We start from the raw sequence: 18,484 nt of genomic DNA, 5'->3' as shown, positions 1-18,484 counted from the left end.
GATTAAAAAACTGTACAGTACTGAACATTTCAGTATTTTGCATAAAAGTGTGCCCATTCAAGAAAAATCTGAATTTTCCGTAAAACAACATTATCGACAATAATTAGATGCTAGGTAGTGTACCCAAACTCTAGGAGAAAATGAAACTTCATAGAAACTACTGTACTCTAATTTAGGTGAAATTTACTCCATCAATGATATCAAATTAACAGATATCTCCTTTATATGCAGTTAACGGATTGAGACTTACCTTATCAAGTAGGTCTATAATATCAGATTGTGCTTTTTTGGCTTCCTTCATAACTTCCTCGGGTAGCGGCGTCATTGGCTTATCAGTGGGGTCCAGAAATATCTCGATATCAGCAGGACCCTAGGGATAATGAACACAATCGCAGTATTAATAAAAACGTCTTGACATTACTGTATATGAAAATGTCTTACTGGTATTTTTAGAAAGTAAATCTATTTTGAATTTTGGGAACACAAAATTAAGACGTATGCATGGCAACAATATCAAAATTTATACACAATATGAATTAATCGTAAATTTATAATTTTTTTTCTATTTCAATCATTATCATGAAACTTCTTTCTCTTAAAAGTGAAGACATTTGAGTAAGAAACTACACTCCATTTATTTAGTATTTATCTCTGAAGATATTCTTTTATACTCGTAAATCTCTACTTATCCTTTTGTTATTCAGTATTAGCCGACACTAAGTTTCTCATTTTGACTTGTTTTTTAAACGGTATGGAAATGTCTAGTTAACACATCTCAGTTGATATATCTAGTATCTTACAGTTAATTTTTTGCAAAGCATCATAGACAGAAGTAAATGTTTTGTGAATAAAACTTTTGAGATAGCATCAAGGTAAACTGAGAATTATGTATCTCAAACCTAAATTATTTTTGTAATATAGATATTAGCGTTAAAGGCAAATCTGGTGAAAAACTCTTTAAAAATAGAAATGAATACAAACAATCAATAAGGGATACTGCTGTATTTCCATGTAGAAAATTATTCATGATACTGTAATCTGAATGACCACCAAAAAGCAGACAAATTTTCAAATACGCTACAGTATGCATATTTTGTCAAATCATATGAAAATAACCAAAGCAGCATTACACTCCAAAATATATTGATGCAATCTATTGTTCACCAAACGTTTAACCCTTTTACCCCCAAAGGACGTACTGGTACGTTTCACAAAACTCATCACTTTACCCCCATGGATGTACTGGTACGTCCTTGCAAAAAAACTGCTATTTACATTTTTTTTTTGCATATTTTTGATAACTTTTTGAGAAACTTCAGGCATTTTCCAAAAGAATGAGACCAACCTGACCTCTCTATGACAAAAATTAAGGCTGTTAGAGCAATTTAAAAAATAAATATAGCAAAATGTGCTTGAAAAAAAAAAAAAAACCCTGCGGGTTAAGGGTTGGAAAGTTCCAAATAGCCTGGGGGTAAAAGGGTTAACTGGGCTCCACAAGGCACTAGAAGAATTGGAAGACCCAAGCCTACATGGCTTAGGACTATAAAGCGCGAAGTAGATGATGAATGGAGAAGTATTAAATCAAAACCTCAAGACAGAGACGACTGGCGAAATCTAACCGAGGCCCTTTGCGTCAATAGGCGTAGGAGGAGATGATGATGATGATAATTACATTAATGGCTTTCCACAATGGGTTCGACTGGGATCATGAATTTGGGGTCTGGACAACTCGGCAGTCGCAGTATGAAGATAAAGTTGAGAGAGGCTAGACAGTAAGATAAAAGAAGAGCTAGAATGGATTTACATATAAATTAAAAATGATTACTCACTTTCAACACATGATGTTGGCCAATTATTGATTCAATCTTTTTAGACCAAGGGTTGACGAAGCAAAGCCATTCAGTTTCCACCGTGACGAAGCTTCCATTAAATGTACGAAATCTATATGGATTGCTCTTGAACAGCTTTCCTTGGTTAGTAACAACTGAAATAAGAAAGATATATTCATAAAACAGTGCACAACATTAACTAGATTCTGACACTCAGAACTACAAAAAATTAATTTTATTCCCCAAAATATTATACTTCTATTTGATTGGCCTTTAATAGGCAATAATCATTGCCAAAAATTGACATATATGTACACCAAAGTCCATAGTTGTAGCAGTTACATTTCCCTTTAACATTCTTTAATCCATTTATACTTGATCAATACCTAAAAATATTTTATTAAAGGTACAAGAGTAGCCCATTATTCAAGTCCAACGGGAAAAACTATCTATTATCTCCCCTTTATCAAATGCCAGCCGCATTCTCTAAAGCCGACATTTAATCAAACATGACACTACAGATCTGGCAAGGTTTACACTGTGTTCTTGGTTTTGAGTATAAGAGCTTTATCATTACAATATAGTTTTTACAAAAAAATTCTAGCTAATCAAGGAAATGCAAAAAATGTCCTATGCATCAGTTGTGATCAGGGTTTGTCAGAGTTCAGCAGATGGTTAACTCCATTATTTCATTTAATTTCCACAGTGTAAATGTGTTAGAAAAATGGATATCAGCATATACTGTAATTGATTTGCTTCAAAAAGTGATAATAAATTACCAAAAACAGAAACAAGAAGGTAATGATGAATCTACTCTAAAATTTTACATTTACTTATAAAGTACAGACATATGTAAAACACAAACACATCACAAATTTGTAGGTACAGTAATTTATATTTCCTGAGTACCTCATATAGGAGAATGATAGTGCAAGCCAGATTACAGCAGTTAAAAGATTTAATGAGGCACCTCCCTGCTTGCTCAGGCAACTCACTTTAATTGTAGCCAGAACTTAATCGGGGGTTGGTGCTGGGGAGCTAGTATAAGTAAGGGACTCTGGTTTGTATAGTTAAGGAAAAATAAAAAATACCTCCAAATTTGTGATTTGTTCCCATACAATACACAAACCCTCGTCCCCTGTATAAGAGACTCATCCTTAGGAGGGAGGAAGTCCTGGTTCAACTGGCTGAAAACTTATCCTGGACACTCAAAACTCTTGCATTATAAAACACTGAGACCTGGTGCACCTGAGGTTCAGTAAACTCTCAAAGGTACTCAGCCCTAGCATTAAGGGTTGTTCTCAAGCTGAAACTCTCTGCATCAGAAGACGTGGCTAAAGTTCATAATGGGTTTGTGTATGTACTGACATGAGGTGCAATTATGATACACGGGCTTGCCAGTCTACATCACACTCCCCTACATAAAAGTGTGGGGAAAAGACTACCGTACTATACTTGCGTATAGAACAGCAATGCCCTGAGTGAGCTTACCTGCACCAAGATCAAGTTCTAGCAGGTTAGGTTCTTGACGCTGTACCCCAAAAGAGGGGAAGATTAAAAGGAAAAAAGAGAGGCCAGTCACTGTTTTACTTTCATCCCAGACATACTCATAACCTTTGCCCTAGGTCTGGAGCTAATGGTCCTGTGAGAGGAGACGAGGTAGCTATACCACCTGCTGTGCTGCTACAACAGGTCCTAGAGTGAACATGTCTAGGTACCTGTGGGTCACATCCCACAGGTAAAGGGTAGTAAATGTAGTTTGATGTTTCCATATCCCTACCTAAAGAGCCTGTACTACAGAGATTTTTTTAAACGCCAGTGAAAGACCAACAAGCAAAGAACACGGACCAACTGGGACCAATTGGTATACTCTGGCCTCGATGACTACTCAAAGGAATTTCCTGGATGAAGGACGTACCAGGATCTGAAAGTAAGCATCCTTCAGGTAGATTGAGATCATGAAGTCCATGGGCCTGATTGTTTGCCTGACCATGGCTGTGGTCTCCATCTTGAACGAGGTTTGAAGAATAAACCCATTTAGGGCTGAGAAGTCGATACCTGGTCTCCACTCTTCAGACGCCTTCTCAATAAGAAAGTCGATTGAAGAAGCCTGGGGATCCATTGTCTAACTCCTAAGTGTACCTTTCTCCAGCATGGCCTGGAATTCTGCCTGGAGGGCGAGGTGTTTTGCTGAACCTAGGCGATACGACAATGAGTGAGGTGGAGGTGCGTCGAGGAGAGGTGTCTCTAGGGAACCACAGGAGGAGATTGTACGATCCTTCTCAGGAGAGAGAGGCTCTAACAGAGGTTGGCTAACAACCCTGTGAGCGTACTCCAAGGAACTACGCCTTAAAGGGGAAGCCCTTTGGAGATAGCGACGGTCAAACTCGGTTCCTTGGCCTTGAATCCTCCAACTTTCAATGGGAATACGAAGGGAGTTGCCGATGGGAAGATATTTGCTGTCCAAAGTCTTCAAGGGTGGGAGAAAGGCCCCCAGAGTAGCAGACACAAACACAGAAGGGCCAACGTGCCTCAAAAGCAGAGCTGGAGAAGACCTATATTGGTGTCCAGCTGAGATGGCCTTGTTAAGTCGATCCTCCGAAGGGGAGCAAGTTAACCTTAAGGAGGGCCACAGCAACCAAAGGGTGTAAGACATTTGCATGGATAATAGCTCACCCTTAGAAGGGGAGCCTCCGTTCTCTAGGGGAAACGGAGGCAGAACCTTGCCCCAGGGCTTGCCCAGGTGTTAAAAGGCCACCACTCTTCTCCAATCGCTCTCTGGAGAAGGCCAAGAGAGAAGAGACAGAAGGGAGAGTTCTGGGGGGAGAAGAGGTAACCTAAGCCTTCTTCGACTTTGAGGAAGACCCCGAGGGGGAAGAATACCTCTTCAACTTCTTCTTCCTCCTCCTGCCATACCGTACCTATTGGAAGGGTGACCACTCACTACACTCAGCACAAGGTGACCCTACGCTGCATGAGGGCCCTCTGCAGGAAGGGGCAATACTCATAAGGATCTGTTTCCTTACAGCTCATGAAGGTTCCGCAGGTCTTCGGTGGTGATCAAGACTGCATATCCATAGGCATCCTGAAACATTCCCAAACATGCTAGTTGAAGTATAACCGAGGGAGTATGATTAATAACTTTTCTGCCAATTAGAGACCTGGAGAAAATGCCCTTTCTCACCAACGGCTAGAATCAAATAGTTATCTGTGAGCAAGTTGGGAGAAACCTGCTACTGGGCAGGAAATTACTGGCCGGATGTTTATACCTTATTAAGTCTTTTAACTGCTGTATTCCAGATTGCACTATTATCATTCTCCGCAGTAAGAGACAAAGGTTTGTATATTGTGTGGGAACATATGATATATCGACAATACAATATTTACATCTAATATGACATCTAATATTGAAGCAAGTGTAAAGATGTAAAATGTAAAGATAGAAAGCAAAGAAATACTGTAAACATATACAGGTACTCACTTCTTTCATATACACTTCTGAGAAGAGGTAGATCCATAGGATGGTAACAGTTGAATACTGAATGTCCTATTAGGTCCTGAGGTAAATGTCCTAAGTATGGTATGGCTTCAGGATCATATTCTGAAAAGTTACAGCTACCAGTATGACGTGTGCTGAAACTGCTAAGGGCGGGTATTTCATCAGGAACTGAAAAAGAACAAAAATATAAGTAATTAGTTTTTATACTTTATACATAAAGACAGCATAGTCCCCATACACCTGACAACACTGAGATTACCAAGCAATTTTTCTTCGTTCAAAGGGTTAACTGCTGTGCTGTAATTGTTCAGTAGCTACTTTTCTCTCGGTAAGAGTAGTAGACTCTTTAGTTATGGTAAGCAGCTCTTCTAGGAGGACACTCCAAAATCAAACCATTGTTCTCTAGTCTTGGGTAGTGCCATAGCCTTCGTACCATGGTCTTCCACCATTTTAAAAGTGGGTACTCAATAACTAACCATATCCATGTACTGTAATCAACCAGCTAATGGACAAATCAACAGAGTACGACAAACCGCTATGTATGGCATTTATAGACAACGAGAAAGCTTTTGATTCTGTCAAAACTTCAGCAGTAATGAAAACCCTTCAACACTAAGAGACAGAAAAAGATGAACATGGATACGAGAGCAAACTAATGTACTGTAGAGGATATCTTAATAACATATAAGAAAAAGAAATGGACATGGGAAGGACATATAATAGATAAACATTAAGAATAACAGAATGGGTCCCTAGAGATGGTAAAAGAAGCAAGGGAAAGGAGGAAAGACGATGGATTGATGAGCTAAGAAAATATGCGGGTACAGTATACAGACATAAAGAGACCATAAACAGACGGGAGTGAAAGGGCATGTCTGAGGACTTTGTCCTCTAGTGGGCTGGCAACGGTTGATGATGAAGATGATATATGTATATACATAAATATTCATATACACATACTATGTTTAAATATATAGTATATATATATATATATATATATATATTCTGTATATATAAAAGCTAGAAGATGATATATGTATATACATAAATATTCATATACACATACTATGTTTAAATATATATATATATATATATATATATATATTCTCTATATATAAAAGCTAGAATTTTTATCAGATACCCTTGACAGTGAACAGTTGCATTTATCATCTATAAGAAAATATAATAAAACTATTTAAACTTTCCATTAAATATTGTAAATCAGAATTTATTGGGAAATTTTATAATTAGAATTTTGGTATGGCCATGGTAAATCTCTTATTTCTAATAATGAGTACTATACTGTAATCTATATACAGAATTGTTTAAAAACAAACTATTTAGTTGTATTACCTTCAATAATGTAAAATTATTTTGCCATATTGAGAACATAACATGAGTTTGAGCAGGTTGCATTAATATTAAAAGCAAATATTGAATTGCAATCTAGGAAAACTATGAACCATTCATGAATTCAAGGATTAGGGGAATCTGTTTGCTCAGAGGAGGAAAAAAACAATGAAAACTATCAAAATATATAAATGAAAGACAAATGCAACCTTTCAAAGTTTATGGAAGGGGTAAAATTATTTCCTTTTAAAAGAAAACCAGGACAGGATTAGATATGAAACTATTAGAGAGATTACTCGAGTGCCATATGTGGATGGGATTATGATGAGGGATAGATGGAGATGGTTTGGGCATGCTCTTCGCACTCCCCAAGAGAGATTAGTTCACCAAATGTTCAGCTGGGCTTCGCAAGGCACTAGAAGAATTGGAAGACCCAGGCCTACATGGCTAAGGACTATAAAGCGTGGAGTAGGAGACGATGAATGGAGAAGTATTGAATTAAAAGCTCAAGCCAGAGACGACTGGCGAAATCTAACCGAGGCCCTTTGCGTCAAGGTGTAGGAGATGATGATGATGATGATGATGAAAAGAAAATATTTCCAAATATGATTTGTTGTGAAAAATCAGAAACTACTGGGTAACATTCAGTAAGATGAAAAGTAGTCAACACTCATAATGATAGCATCACTGGAAAGAACTTATTTCTCACCGATTGCAAGATTTTCAACAAACTGGCATTATATCAGTCATGGTCATTGACAGTAATTATACAATTCCCAGCGTTGGACTGCATTATGCTTACTGATGTATGAAAGTGACTGAGAACTTTTGAACTTGTCTGTACATATAGTATACTGAATCTGGTAAAAACAAAGTTATATACCTAACTTGGAAATCAACAAAAGTAAAGTACAGTACACTAGTTATGCATTGTAAATTATTCGACATATAATTATCAATCTATCTATCTATCTACCATGGCACATAAAAGAAAGAACGAAAAGGGATTTTTCTTCTCATCATCCCTCCCTGCCTGACAAGGCCTTCAGCCAAATATGTTATTTTCATTAGTAAAATAAATTTTTGAATATACTTACCCGATAATCATGTAGCTGTCAACTCTGTTGCCCGACAGAATTCTATGGAGGGATACGCCAGCTATCACAATACTAGAAGGGGGTGTTCTTACCAGCGCCACCTGTGGCCAGGTACTCAAGTACTTCTTGTTGACACCTCCTCAATTATTCCTCGGTCCCACTGGTTCTCTATGGGGAGGAAGGGAGGGTCAATTAAATCATGATTATCGGGTAAGTATATTCAAAAATTTATTTTACTAATGAAAATAACATTTTTCAACATTAAACTTACCCGATAATCATGTAGCTGATTCACACCCAGGGGGGTGGGTGAAAACCAGTGTACAAGATTAAAGGATAGCTAAGTATCCCATATTTCATATAACAGTTATCTCAAATAACAATGAAATAATAAGTACCTGGTAAGGAAGTCGAATTGAACCGTTACTCTGTCTCTTTTTTAAGTTCGTCTTCCTTACTGAGCGCAGCGTTCCTCTTGGAGGCTGAATCAACCCAAAGGTGCTAAAGTATACAGGGCTGCAACCCATACTAAAGGACCTCATCACAACCTTTAACCTCGGCGCTTCTCAAGAAAGAATTGACCACCCGCCAAATCAACAAGGATGTGGAAGGCTTCTTAGCCGACCGAACAACCCATAAAAAGTATTCAAGAGAAAGGTTAAAAAGTTATGGAATTATGGGAATGTAGTGGCTGAGCCCTCGCCTACTACTGCATTCGTTGCTACGAATGGACCCAGGGTGTAGCAGTACTCGTAAAGAGACTGGACATCTTTGAGATAGAATGATGCGAACACTGACTTGCTTCTCCAATAGGTTGCATCCATAACACTCTGCAGAGAACGGTTCTGTTTGAAGGCCACTGAAGTAGCCACAGCTCTCACTTCATGTGTCCTTACCTTCAGCAAAGCAAGGTCTTCTTCCTTCAGATGAGAATTTGCTTCTCTAATCAGAAGCCTGATGTAGTAAGAAACTGAGTTCTTAGACATTGGTAGAGAAGGCTTCTTGATAGCACACCATAAGGCTTCTGATTGTCCTCGTAATGGTTTTGACCTTCTTAAATAGTACTTAAGAGCTCTAACAGGGCAAAGTACTCTCTCTAGTTCGTTCCCCACCATGTTGGACAGGCTTGGGATCTCGAACGACTTAGGGCAAGGACGGGAAGGAAGCTCGTTTTAGCCAAAAAAAACCGAGCCGCAAGGAACATGTAGCCGTTTCAGATGTGAAACCTATGTTCCTGCTGAAGGCGTGGATCTCACTTACTCTTTTACCTGTTGCTAAGCACACGAGGAAAAGAGTTTCTAATGTGAGGTCCTTAAAAGAGGCTGATTGGAACGGTTCAAATCCTGATGACATTAGGAACCTTAGGACCACGTCTAGATTCCAGCCTGGAGTGGACAACCGACGTTCCTTTGAGGTCTCAAAAGACCTAAGGAGGTCCTGTAGATCTTTGTTGGAGGAAAGATCCAAGCCTCTGTGGCGGAAAACCGCTGCCAACATACTTCTGTAACCCTTGATCGTAGGAGCTGATAGGGATTTTACGTTCCTTAGATGTAACAGGAAGTCAGCAATCTGGGTTACAGTGGTACTGGTTGAGGAAAACTGCATTGGCCTTGCACCAGCTTCGGAAGACTTCCCATTAAGACTGATAGACTCTGAGAGTGGATGTCGTCCTTGCTCTGGCAATCGTTCTGGCTGCCTCCTTCGAAAAGCCTCTAGTTCTTGAGAGACTTTCGATAGTCTGAAGGCAGTCAGACGAAGAGCGTGGAGGTTTGGGTGTACCTTCTTTACGTGAGGTTGACGCAGAAGGTCCACTCTAGGAGGAAGAGTCCTGGGAACGTCGACCAGCCATTGCAGTACCTCGGTGAACCCTTCTCTCGCGGGTCAGAGGGGAGCAACCAACGTCAACCGTGTCCCTTTGTGAGAGGCGAACTTCTGAAGTACCCTGTTGACAATCTTGAACGGCGGGAATGCATACAGGTTGAGATGGGACCAATCCAGCAGAAAGGCATCCACGCGAACTGCTGCTGGGTCTGGAATCGGAGAACAATACAAGAGGAGCTTCTTGGTCATCGAGGTAGCGAATAGAACTATGGTTGGCAGACCCCACAGGGCCCAAAGTCTGCTGCAAACATTCTTGTGAAGGGTCCACTCTGTGGGGAAGACCTGACCCTTACGGCTGAGGCGATCTGCCATGACATTCATATCGCCCTGAATGAGCCTCGTTACCAGCGTGAGCTTTCGATCTTTGACCAAATGAGGAGGTCCCTTGCGATCTTGAACAACTTCCTCGAATGAGTCCCTCTCTGCTTGGAGATGTAAGCCAAGGCTGTGGTGTAGTCGGAGTTCACCTCCACCACCTTGTTAAGCTGGAGGGACTTGAAGTTTATCAAGGCCAGATGAACTGCCAACAACTCCTTGCAATAGATGTGAAGTGTCCTTTGCTCCTGATTCCATGTTCCCGAGCATTCCTGTCCGTCCAGTGTCGCACCCCAGCCCGTGTCCGATGCGTCCGAGAAGAGACGGTGGTCGGGGGTCTGAACAGCCAAAGGTAGACCTTCCTTGAGAAGAATGCTGTTCTTCCACCACGTTAGAGTAGACCTCATCTCTTCGGAAACAGGAACTGAGCCCGTCTCTAGCGTCATGTCCTTTATCCAGTGAGCAGCTAGATGATACTGAAGGGGGCGGAGGTGGAGTCTCCCTAACTCGATGAACAGGGCCAGCGATGAAAGTGTCCCTGTTAGACTCATCCCCTGCCTGACTAAGCATCGGTTCCTTCTCAGCATGCTCTGGATGCATTCTAGGGCTTGGAAGATCCTTGGGGCCGACGGACAAGTCCGAAAAGCTCGACTCTGAAGATCCATACCCAAGGAAACAATGGTCTGGGATGGAACGAGCTGAGACTCCTCAAAATTGACCAGGAGGCCCAGTTCCTTGGTCAGATCCATAGTCCATTTGAAAATCTCCAGACAGCGACGACTTGTGGGAGCTCTTAAAAGCCAGTCGTCTGACGGAGCCGGACACAAGATCATGATACTGCTGCACAGTCTGTAAACTGACAATCATGGGCAAGCGAGGAAGTACAGTGACAACCCGAATCTGTCTAGACTATCTGGGTCCTACAGACAACTCCTTAACGGGTTGCTGAGGTTGCCGCACTGCGTCACAACAAGTCCCTTCTGTTGGTTGTTGAACGTCTTCCCCGTGACACATTGACTTCGTAAACAAAAATCCTCTAACAAGGACTAAGCTTGGACTGCATGTCATGCAACACAGCTCAAGGTCTATGGGAGCAGGTGTGGTAACAGACGGGATTAGCGGCTGAAGTGGAACCATTACCTTCCCTGTAAGCATGTTATGCTTAAATAAAAGTCCATAAGAGGTTATGCAGCTAAAGGCTCCCTCCAAATGACAGAGTCCTCAAGGGAATATCAGAAGGAGGGAGAAAAGAACTTTCTCATCTACAGGGACCTTATCCTAGAAAAGCTAAGTTCTCTGAGTGAGGGTTCACTGGTGCAAAAGCAGCAGACTAGAAGGCAACGTTATGAAACTGCTTGACAGTCTAGTGAGTTGGCAACAACCCAAGATATGTTGAGAAGCATGCGGTAAGGTATGCAGAGCATGATGAATGCAGAGTATGCTGTATGCAGAGCATGCTGTATGTAGAGCATGTGTTGTATGCAGAGCATGCTGAATGCAGAGCATGCTGAATGCTGAGCATGTAGTAAGCAGAGCCTGCTGTAAGCAGAGCCTGCTGTAAGCAGAGCCTGCTGTAAGGAAAGCAGAGCGTGTGCATGGCGTTTAACATTCCTCAGAAATTCCATGACCAGTGCTAGAGTGCTTTATGCATGCTTGCATGGGGTTTAAAAAATCAACATAATGTTTACCTTACATTCATAACTCATGATTCATATTTTTGCCATGGTTTGAAAATGGAGGTAAGGTATGCTGAACAGCAGAGTCAGAACGAGCTGGAACAACAACAGTGGAAGGTGCAGAAAGTTCCTGTTCCTGTGGTATGAGTGGAGCGTGAAGAGACCGAGGTTGCGCAGAACAAGGTAAAGTTCCCGCAAGCAGAGGTGTCTGAGGCGCAGGATCAGGGTGCACGGGTTGAGCTCGGTGCAGCAGCTGAGGAGACTGACTCACAGGTGGAAGAGGTTGTACCTCCACCGAGAGTTGCACCACCGGTGGAGCAGCCAGGGGAGGAGGAGGAAGAGTGGGGTAATCCTCCTGATCCCAAACCGAAGGTTGCCTTAAAGAAGGCTGAGGCTGAACAACACTGGGAACAGCGAACACAGAAAGAGGTTCAACATCGTACGCCTGGCAGATGGTGCTGCGACTGGGTGCAGCGAGTGCAGGCGGGTTGAGCACAGGCTGAACGGGTGCAGGGGAGGTGCAACACTCTCAGCCCGACACTCACACAACAGGTCCGAAAGCTGTGCTTGCATGGACTGTAGTAGAGTCCACAACATCGTACGCCTGGCAGAAGGTGCTGCGACTGGGTGCAGCGAGTGCAGGCGGGTTGAGCACAGGCTGAAAGGGTGCAGGTGGAGGTGCAACACTCTCAGCCCGACACTCACGCAACAGGTCCGAAAGCTGTGCTTGCATGGACTGTAGTAGAGTCCACAACATCGTACGCCTGGCAGATGGTGTTGCGACTGGGTGCAGCGAGTGCAGGCGGGTGCAGCACAGGCTGAACGGGTGCAGCCGGTTGGTGCACCACCGGTGCAGGCGGGTGCAGTACAGGCTGAACGGGTGCAGGCGGTTGGTGCACCACCGGTGCAGGAGGAGGAGGAGGTGCAACACTCTCAGCACGACACTCACGCATCAGGTCCGAAAGCTGTGCTTGCATGGACTGTAGTAGAGTCCACAACATCGTACGCCTGGCAGGTGGTACTGCGATCAGGCGGAGCGAGCATAGGGGGGGGGAGTGTAGGCACACTCTCAGCCCAACAAACTGATGACTGAGGAGAGTCAGAGCTAACCCAATGACTGCATCCGGGTTGTTGAACTTGACTTCGTACGTCTGGCATAGGTCTGGACTTACGTTTAAGAGGTCTTGAGACCTGAGACCAGCGTAACTCTGCCTTTATTTTCTCCTCTAAATCTCTTCTGCAGACGAGCAAAATAAGGGCTCAATCGTCTGCGGGTGGGAGTGACGGTCTCGGTAAGACACGCCCACAACCACCGAGGATACTTCTGTGCGCCGATCAAGGCCTGCCGAACCCTTTTGCCCTTCGACATTGCTTCTCCCCTGGGCTTGGGAGCTTGCAAGAGGTCCCGGACTGGGAGGACGACTGGCGCGCACAGAAGTACCCTCACGCATAACACTGACATACTTTGCACTAATCACTTATCACTTTGATTTCTGTTTGCACTTATTTCACTGAACTCGAAACTTTAAGTGGTTTGTACCTGAAACACGCAATTCTATCCTTCTCAAAAGTTAGTAATTGCGAAAACAGAATTACAATGTAACAGAAAAATCTAATGAAAGAAAATTCAGTGGCTGGAAAGAGACTAAACACTAGATCACTCTAGAAACGTTTAGTTTCTTCCCCTAAAGAGACTAGGGATAAGAGCAAAACGATAACGACGTTACTCGTACGCCTGGCAGGCTTGAGGGAAACGTTTATCCTCTTTCTCCCTCCGTCTCTATCTCTCTCTCTCTCTCTCTCTTGACTTAGAACCTGAGAGAAGAGCCCAATCATATATATCGTTAAAACATATTATTGTTAAAGGAAAAAACTGAAATATTTCCCAAAAAGAAAAGTTCCTTATTAGGATCAAAACCATTAAGTTAAGAAAGAATGAACAAAACGCTAGACACGGTTACTCTTACTGCAATGTGAAACCGTGAACATTCTTTCTCTATCGTAACGATAGAGTGCAAGTTGAAACGTTCTGAACGTCAACAACTGCCGAGACAAACAAAACGTTAGTTCAACTTTGAAAAAGTACGAGACTATCAAAGAAATTCTTTCAAAGACCTTAAAATAGCATAATATGTTAACAGGTAAAACCGAAATGACGGGCTCACGATAATTAACTTCGGTACCAAGAAAAGACCGCCTACTATTAGGAAGGTCGAATATAAACAAATATAAAAATTAATTTTAATAAGTTTATAATAAAAGGAAGTTAATCGAAGAGGCCTATAAGAGGCGGAGAGATATAAAATAAATCTATAACTTTTGTTAAGCAAAATTAAGAAAGAGAGTCTATACTCTCTTAGACACCAACACTTCCGTCTAAGGGAAGGGTCGGCCATTGAAAGGTGAACGAGAGTTCATACTCTCTTCGTCACCAAAATTAATCAAATTATTCCAAAAGCTAACTAAGCTAAAATAGAAGTTTCCAGTAAAGCGACAGCCGAAATCAAAGAGAAATACTTCACCAAAGTCGTGAAAATACTCCAAGAACATAAGCGTATCCCAGAACGTCTTGTCAGAAGCACGACAGAGGAATAATTGAGGAGGTGTCAACAAGAAGTACTTGAGTACCTGGCCACAGGTGGCGCTGGTAAGAACACCCCCTTCTAGTATTGTGATAGCTGGCGTATCCCTCCATAGAATTCTGTCGGGCAACAGAGTTGACAGCTACATGATTATCGGGTAAGTTTAATGTTGAAAATTGGCTGGTACTGCTAGGGAGCCACACCCCACTCTCCCCCGTTTTTCACAACAAAAGAAACTTCATATACAATACAGTAAAAAACAGTTAAATTCACATTTTATATGCTGCCTCCGATGCCCTAGATGACCGCGGAGGTAGCAGCAGTAGGGGATTCAGCATTATGAAGCTTCATCTGTGGTGGATAATGTGGGAGGGTGGGCTGTGGCACCCTAGCAGTACCAGCTGAACTCGGTTGAGTCCCTTGTTAGGCTGGAGGAACGTAGAGAGTAGAGGTCCCCTTTTTGTTTATGTTTCATTTGTTGATGTTGGCTACCCCCCAAAATTGGGGGAAGTGCCTTGGTATATGTATGATGTACATCTAACACGAGAGCCCAAATGTAAGTTGTGTGCTCACTCACCTTTATATGCACTTTCAATTGGAACAACGCTAGCCATGAGAATGTTACGTCCACCAGAACTTGAGCCTTCGCCATCAGATGGGTCATGTAATTTCAGCGTCATTTTACAAGGTTTATAATTTGTATGTTTATTACGCACACCAAATCCTGTACTCCGCAAACCATGATACATTCGCATACGACAAAAGAAGGATGTTCCTGACGAATCTGCAAAAATAATGTATATACTATCATATTTCTTTCACCATATGGTTTCTGCAAAGAGAGATCCTAAGTAAATTTCATTATTATACTGATATTTGATCCTGAGCCTTTGCCCTGATTTAATCTTACTATGCTTACCTTTAATTGTTTCCACTCCAAAAGTTGGATTCATTCCGTGAATAATCTTAGACGACAAGTTTATAGAGTCTCTCGGATATACAAAGTCTATGAAAGATTGACCGATAAGCATGTCCTTTGGGAATCCTAAAACGTCTGTAATAGACGGAGATACGTGGAGTACTGTTCCATCCTGAACACTGATGGCTGCAGTGAAACCCACCTGCAAATAAAATAAAAAAATAATTAGTTATTTAATGTTACTTCATTTAACATACACAATGGAATGTGTGTATGTCTTAAAAATTAACACAATTTCAGAAATAAGATTTGAAGAATTGTCTAATGCACAAGTAGTTAGTATAACGCTCGTGATATTGGAAGCCACTAACAGATACTGTAAACTGAAGATTTGTCAAAAGACTTGAAATGGATTAGATGAAAAACCACCAAGCAGAAAGTTCACATGAAGAAGGGATATAAAGTCCATTCAGTTTGAAAACCTGGCTCAAGGACAAGCAGTAGCACTTCACAATGACTGAAAGGAATTTCTTGTTCCTCAGAAACACTAAAATGTCGGCAATTAGGATTACAAATCCTGCTGACATGCTCTGTTTGTAGCCTGTTGTACATGAGCAGAACTCTTTGTTGACACTGGTGAATGTTCAGATAGAAAAAGATTTCTCTAAGCCTTATTTTGAGACCAGTCAAACATGTGACGCTGAACAATAAAATCCCTCGGATATTTATGTATGTGGAGCAAGCTGAGCTGTGTGAACGGCTAGAGTGGGAGAATCTGTGAGCCTACTTAATGCCACATGAGATACACTATGAAATGTCAAAAATGACCGTAAAATATTTTCATAGCTCAAGTAACAAAGTTACTTTGTCATCTATCCTTATATGTCCTTACTGTATACACACAAGATTTTTATCTTTCATAAGTGGTTTTCTATAAAGTATCATATATTTAAAATTTGTACCAGAGCCTTGCAGTCATGCCTATTACACAATGAAAGAATATGATGCTCTATTATTCATTTATGTATGATGTAAGTTTGCTGTATTTAATTTTAAATACTTCTTTAAGTCTCTACTAGAAATATGAACAAGACTGGTAACACCTACCCAACCAAGTACGAAATGTTGAACCGCATTTTTTTACGATGTAATCTATATCACTGAATCAAGTTCAAAATTTCTGTTTCTTTCCAAAATCTCTCTCTGGTACTACTAAATAAAATTCTATATATTAACCCTTTTACCCCCAAAGGACGTACTGGTACGTTTCACAAAACCCATCCCTTTACCCCCATGGACGTACCGGAACGTCCTTGCAAAAAACTGCTATAAAAATTAATTTTTTCATATTTTTGATAATTTTTTGAAAAAATTCAGGCATTTTCCAAGAGAATGAGACCAACCTGACCTCTCTATGACAAAAGTTAAGGCTGTTAGAGCAATTTAAAAAAAATATACTGCAAAATGTGCTAGGAAAAAATAACCCCTTGGGGGTTAAGGGTTGGAAATTTCCAAAGAGCCTGGGGGTAAAAGGGTTAAGAAAATATTCTTATAATTGTAGATCAAATGCTCTTCCTTTCAATTATTTCTAAAATGGAAATGGTGAGATTTGAATAATCAAACATAGTGAAAAATATAAATATAAATTATGTAAATCTATAGGGGCCAAGACAAAAACTTACCGTAGTCTTAATGCTTTTCAAAAAGGCTGCAAATTCACTATTGTCTGTGGGCAACTTCCGTAGCTCTGGACTAGTCAATGGTATACCTGTAAAGTAAAACGAATTAGAACTTTTTTCGTTAACATAAATGGCAAAATATGGATACTATAACAACTTTAAACAAAAAATATAAGTTCACCTTGCTTAAAAATAAAAAAAATTCAAAATAATCAACTCAAATATTTTATCATGAAATTAATTTCAATGTATTTTATGGGTTACACAAATTTCTTAAACAACAAATTTTTTACAAAGGTAAACCTAAATTATTAATATATATATATATATATATATACACAGTATATATATATATATATATATACACACACATATATATATATATATATATATTTATATATATTTTATATATACAATTTACATATACATATATATAAATACATTTACGTATATGCATATATATACAATTGAATAATTTCAAGCTGTTACTTCAGCAAAATTTCAGCTATCTGATTTTTAAAGTATTACAAAAATATGTGGTAGCAAGATAACACAAAACTTCCTCAATTATCAAAGGCTTCCTAAATTATGTGGAGTAGTTTTTTAATCATAGACACAAAATCTTACCTTGTTCAACAGAGCGTTCTTTGATTTTACGAATATAATGGAGCGCTTGAGTATAAACAAGTGTGGGTTGTTCAAAAATGGGCTCTTCGGTCTCATTGTTGTGACAAGGAAATTCTGGGGGAGCTTTCTCGGCTTCACGAATCACATCTGAAAAAATAAAAAGAGTGTTATTTGAAGAATACATCTACAAAACATTTCATTTGTGCCAGCTCCAATGAGGACAATTTATTTCATGTCATATATTAAACTTCATTTTACTAAAGATCACAAGTTAATCCTTTTACCCCCAGGCTATTTGGAACTTTCCAACCCTTAACCCCCAGGCATTTTTTTTTTTCAAGCACATTTTGCAATATATATATATTTTTTAAATTGCTCCAACAGTCTTAATTTTCGTCATAGAGAGGTCAGGTTGGTCTCATTCTTTTGGAAAATGCCCGAAGTTTTTCATAGTTATAAAAAAATATGCAAAAAATTGTAAATAGCTATTTTTTGCAAGGACATACCAGTACGTCTATGGGGGCAAAGGGATGAGTTTTGTGAAACGTACCAGAACGTCCTTTGATGGTAAAAGGGTTAAACTTCATTTGACTAACATCAAAATGCCAGAATTGAAATATATTCTCCAAATTGGTCTGGTGAATAGACAAGTGTCTCATACATTTCAAAACCTATGGAGACATAGCAAGCCGCTACGGAATTCATGCTGCCATACTACCATAATGTTACACCATACTTCAGTTTTAAATTTGAAATAACTTACATTGCTTTTACATTTCTATGGAAACCATGAAAAAACTAACACACAATGCAGTAAATATACTGATTGACTGAAATTTCTCTTATGTATGTTTCATGTTTCATCACAAAACAAATTAAAACCCTTATAACTTTCTACTTAACACGGCCCTTTCCTAACATTCGATACCTTATAATGAATGATATATGCTCTTCATAATAAAATCAGTACATGGAAATCCTTGTCCATTTATATAGACATGTTGCGAGTACAGTGCTGTGCAGTATCATT

General features: G+C 40.2%; 1 protein-coding gene across 1 annotated transcript in view; it reads right to left on the bottom strand.

The window, feature by feature from the left end:
- per (period) overlaps positions 1-18,484 on the bottom strand; it is a 173,909-nt gene that overhangs the window by 95,092 nt on the left and 60,333 nt on the right. The window contains exons 6-12 of the mRNA XM_068367075.1: positions 17,455-17,601; positions 16,831-16,916; positions 15,149-15,350; positions 14,807-15,013; positions 5,311-5,496; positions 1,830-1,984; positions 251-370 (exon numbers count right to left, since the gene is read on the bottom strand). Of these exons, the coding sequence (XP_068223176.1) occupies positions 251-370; positions 1,830-1,984; positions 5,311-5,496; positions 14,807-15,013; positions 15,149-15,350; positions 16,831-16,916; positions 17,455-17,601 (1,103 nt within the window). The remainder of the gene's footprint in view (positions 1-250; positions 371-1,829; positions 1,985-5,310; positions 5,497-14,806; positions 15,014-15,148; positions 15,351-16,830; positions 16,917-17,454; positions 17,602-18,484) is intronic.

Source organism: Palaemon carinicauda, chromosome 45, assembly GCF_036898095.1.
Source record: "Palaemon carinicauda isolate YSFRI2023 chromosome 45, ASM3689809v2, whole genome shotgun sequence".
In the NCBI taxonomy this organism is placed as follows: Eukaryota; Metazoa; Arthropoda; class Malacostraca; order Decapoda; family Palaemonidae; genus Palaemon; species Palaemon carinicauda.
This window is presented reverse-complemented; position numbering and strand designations above follow the sequence as displayed.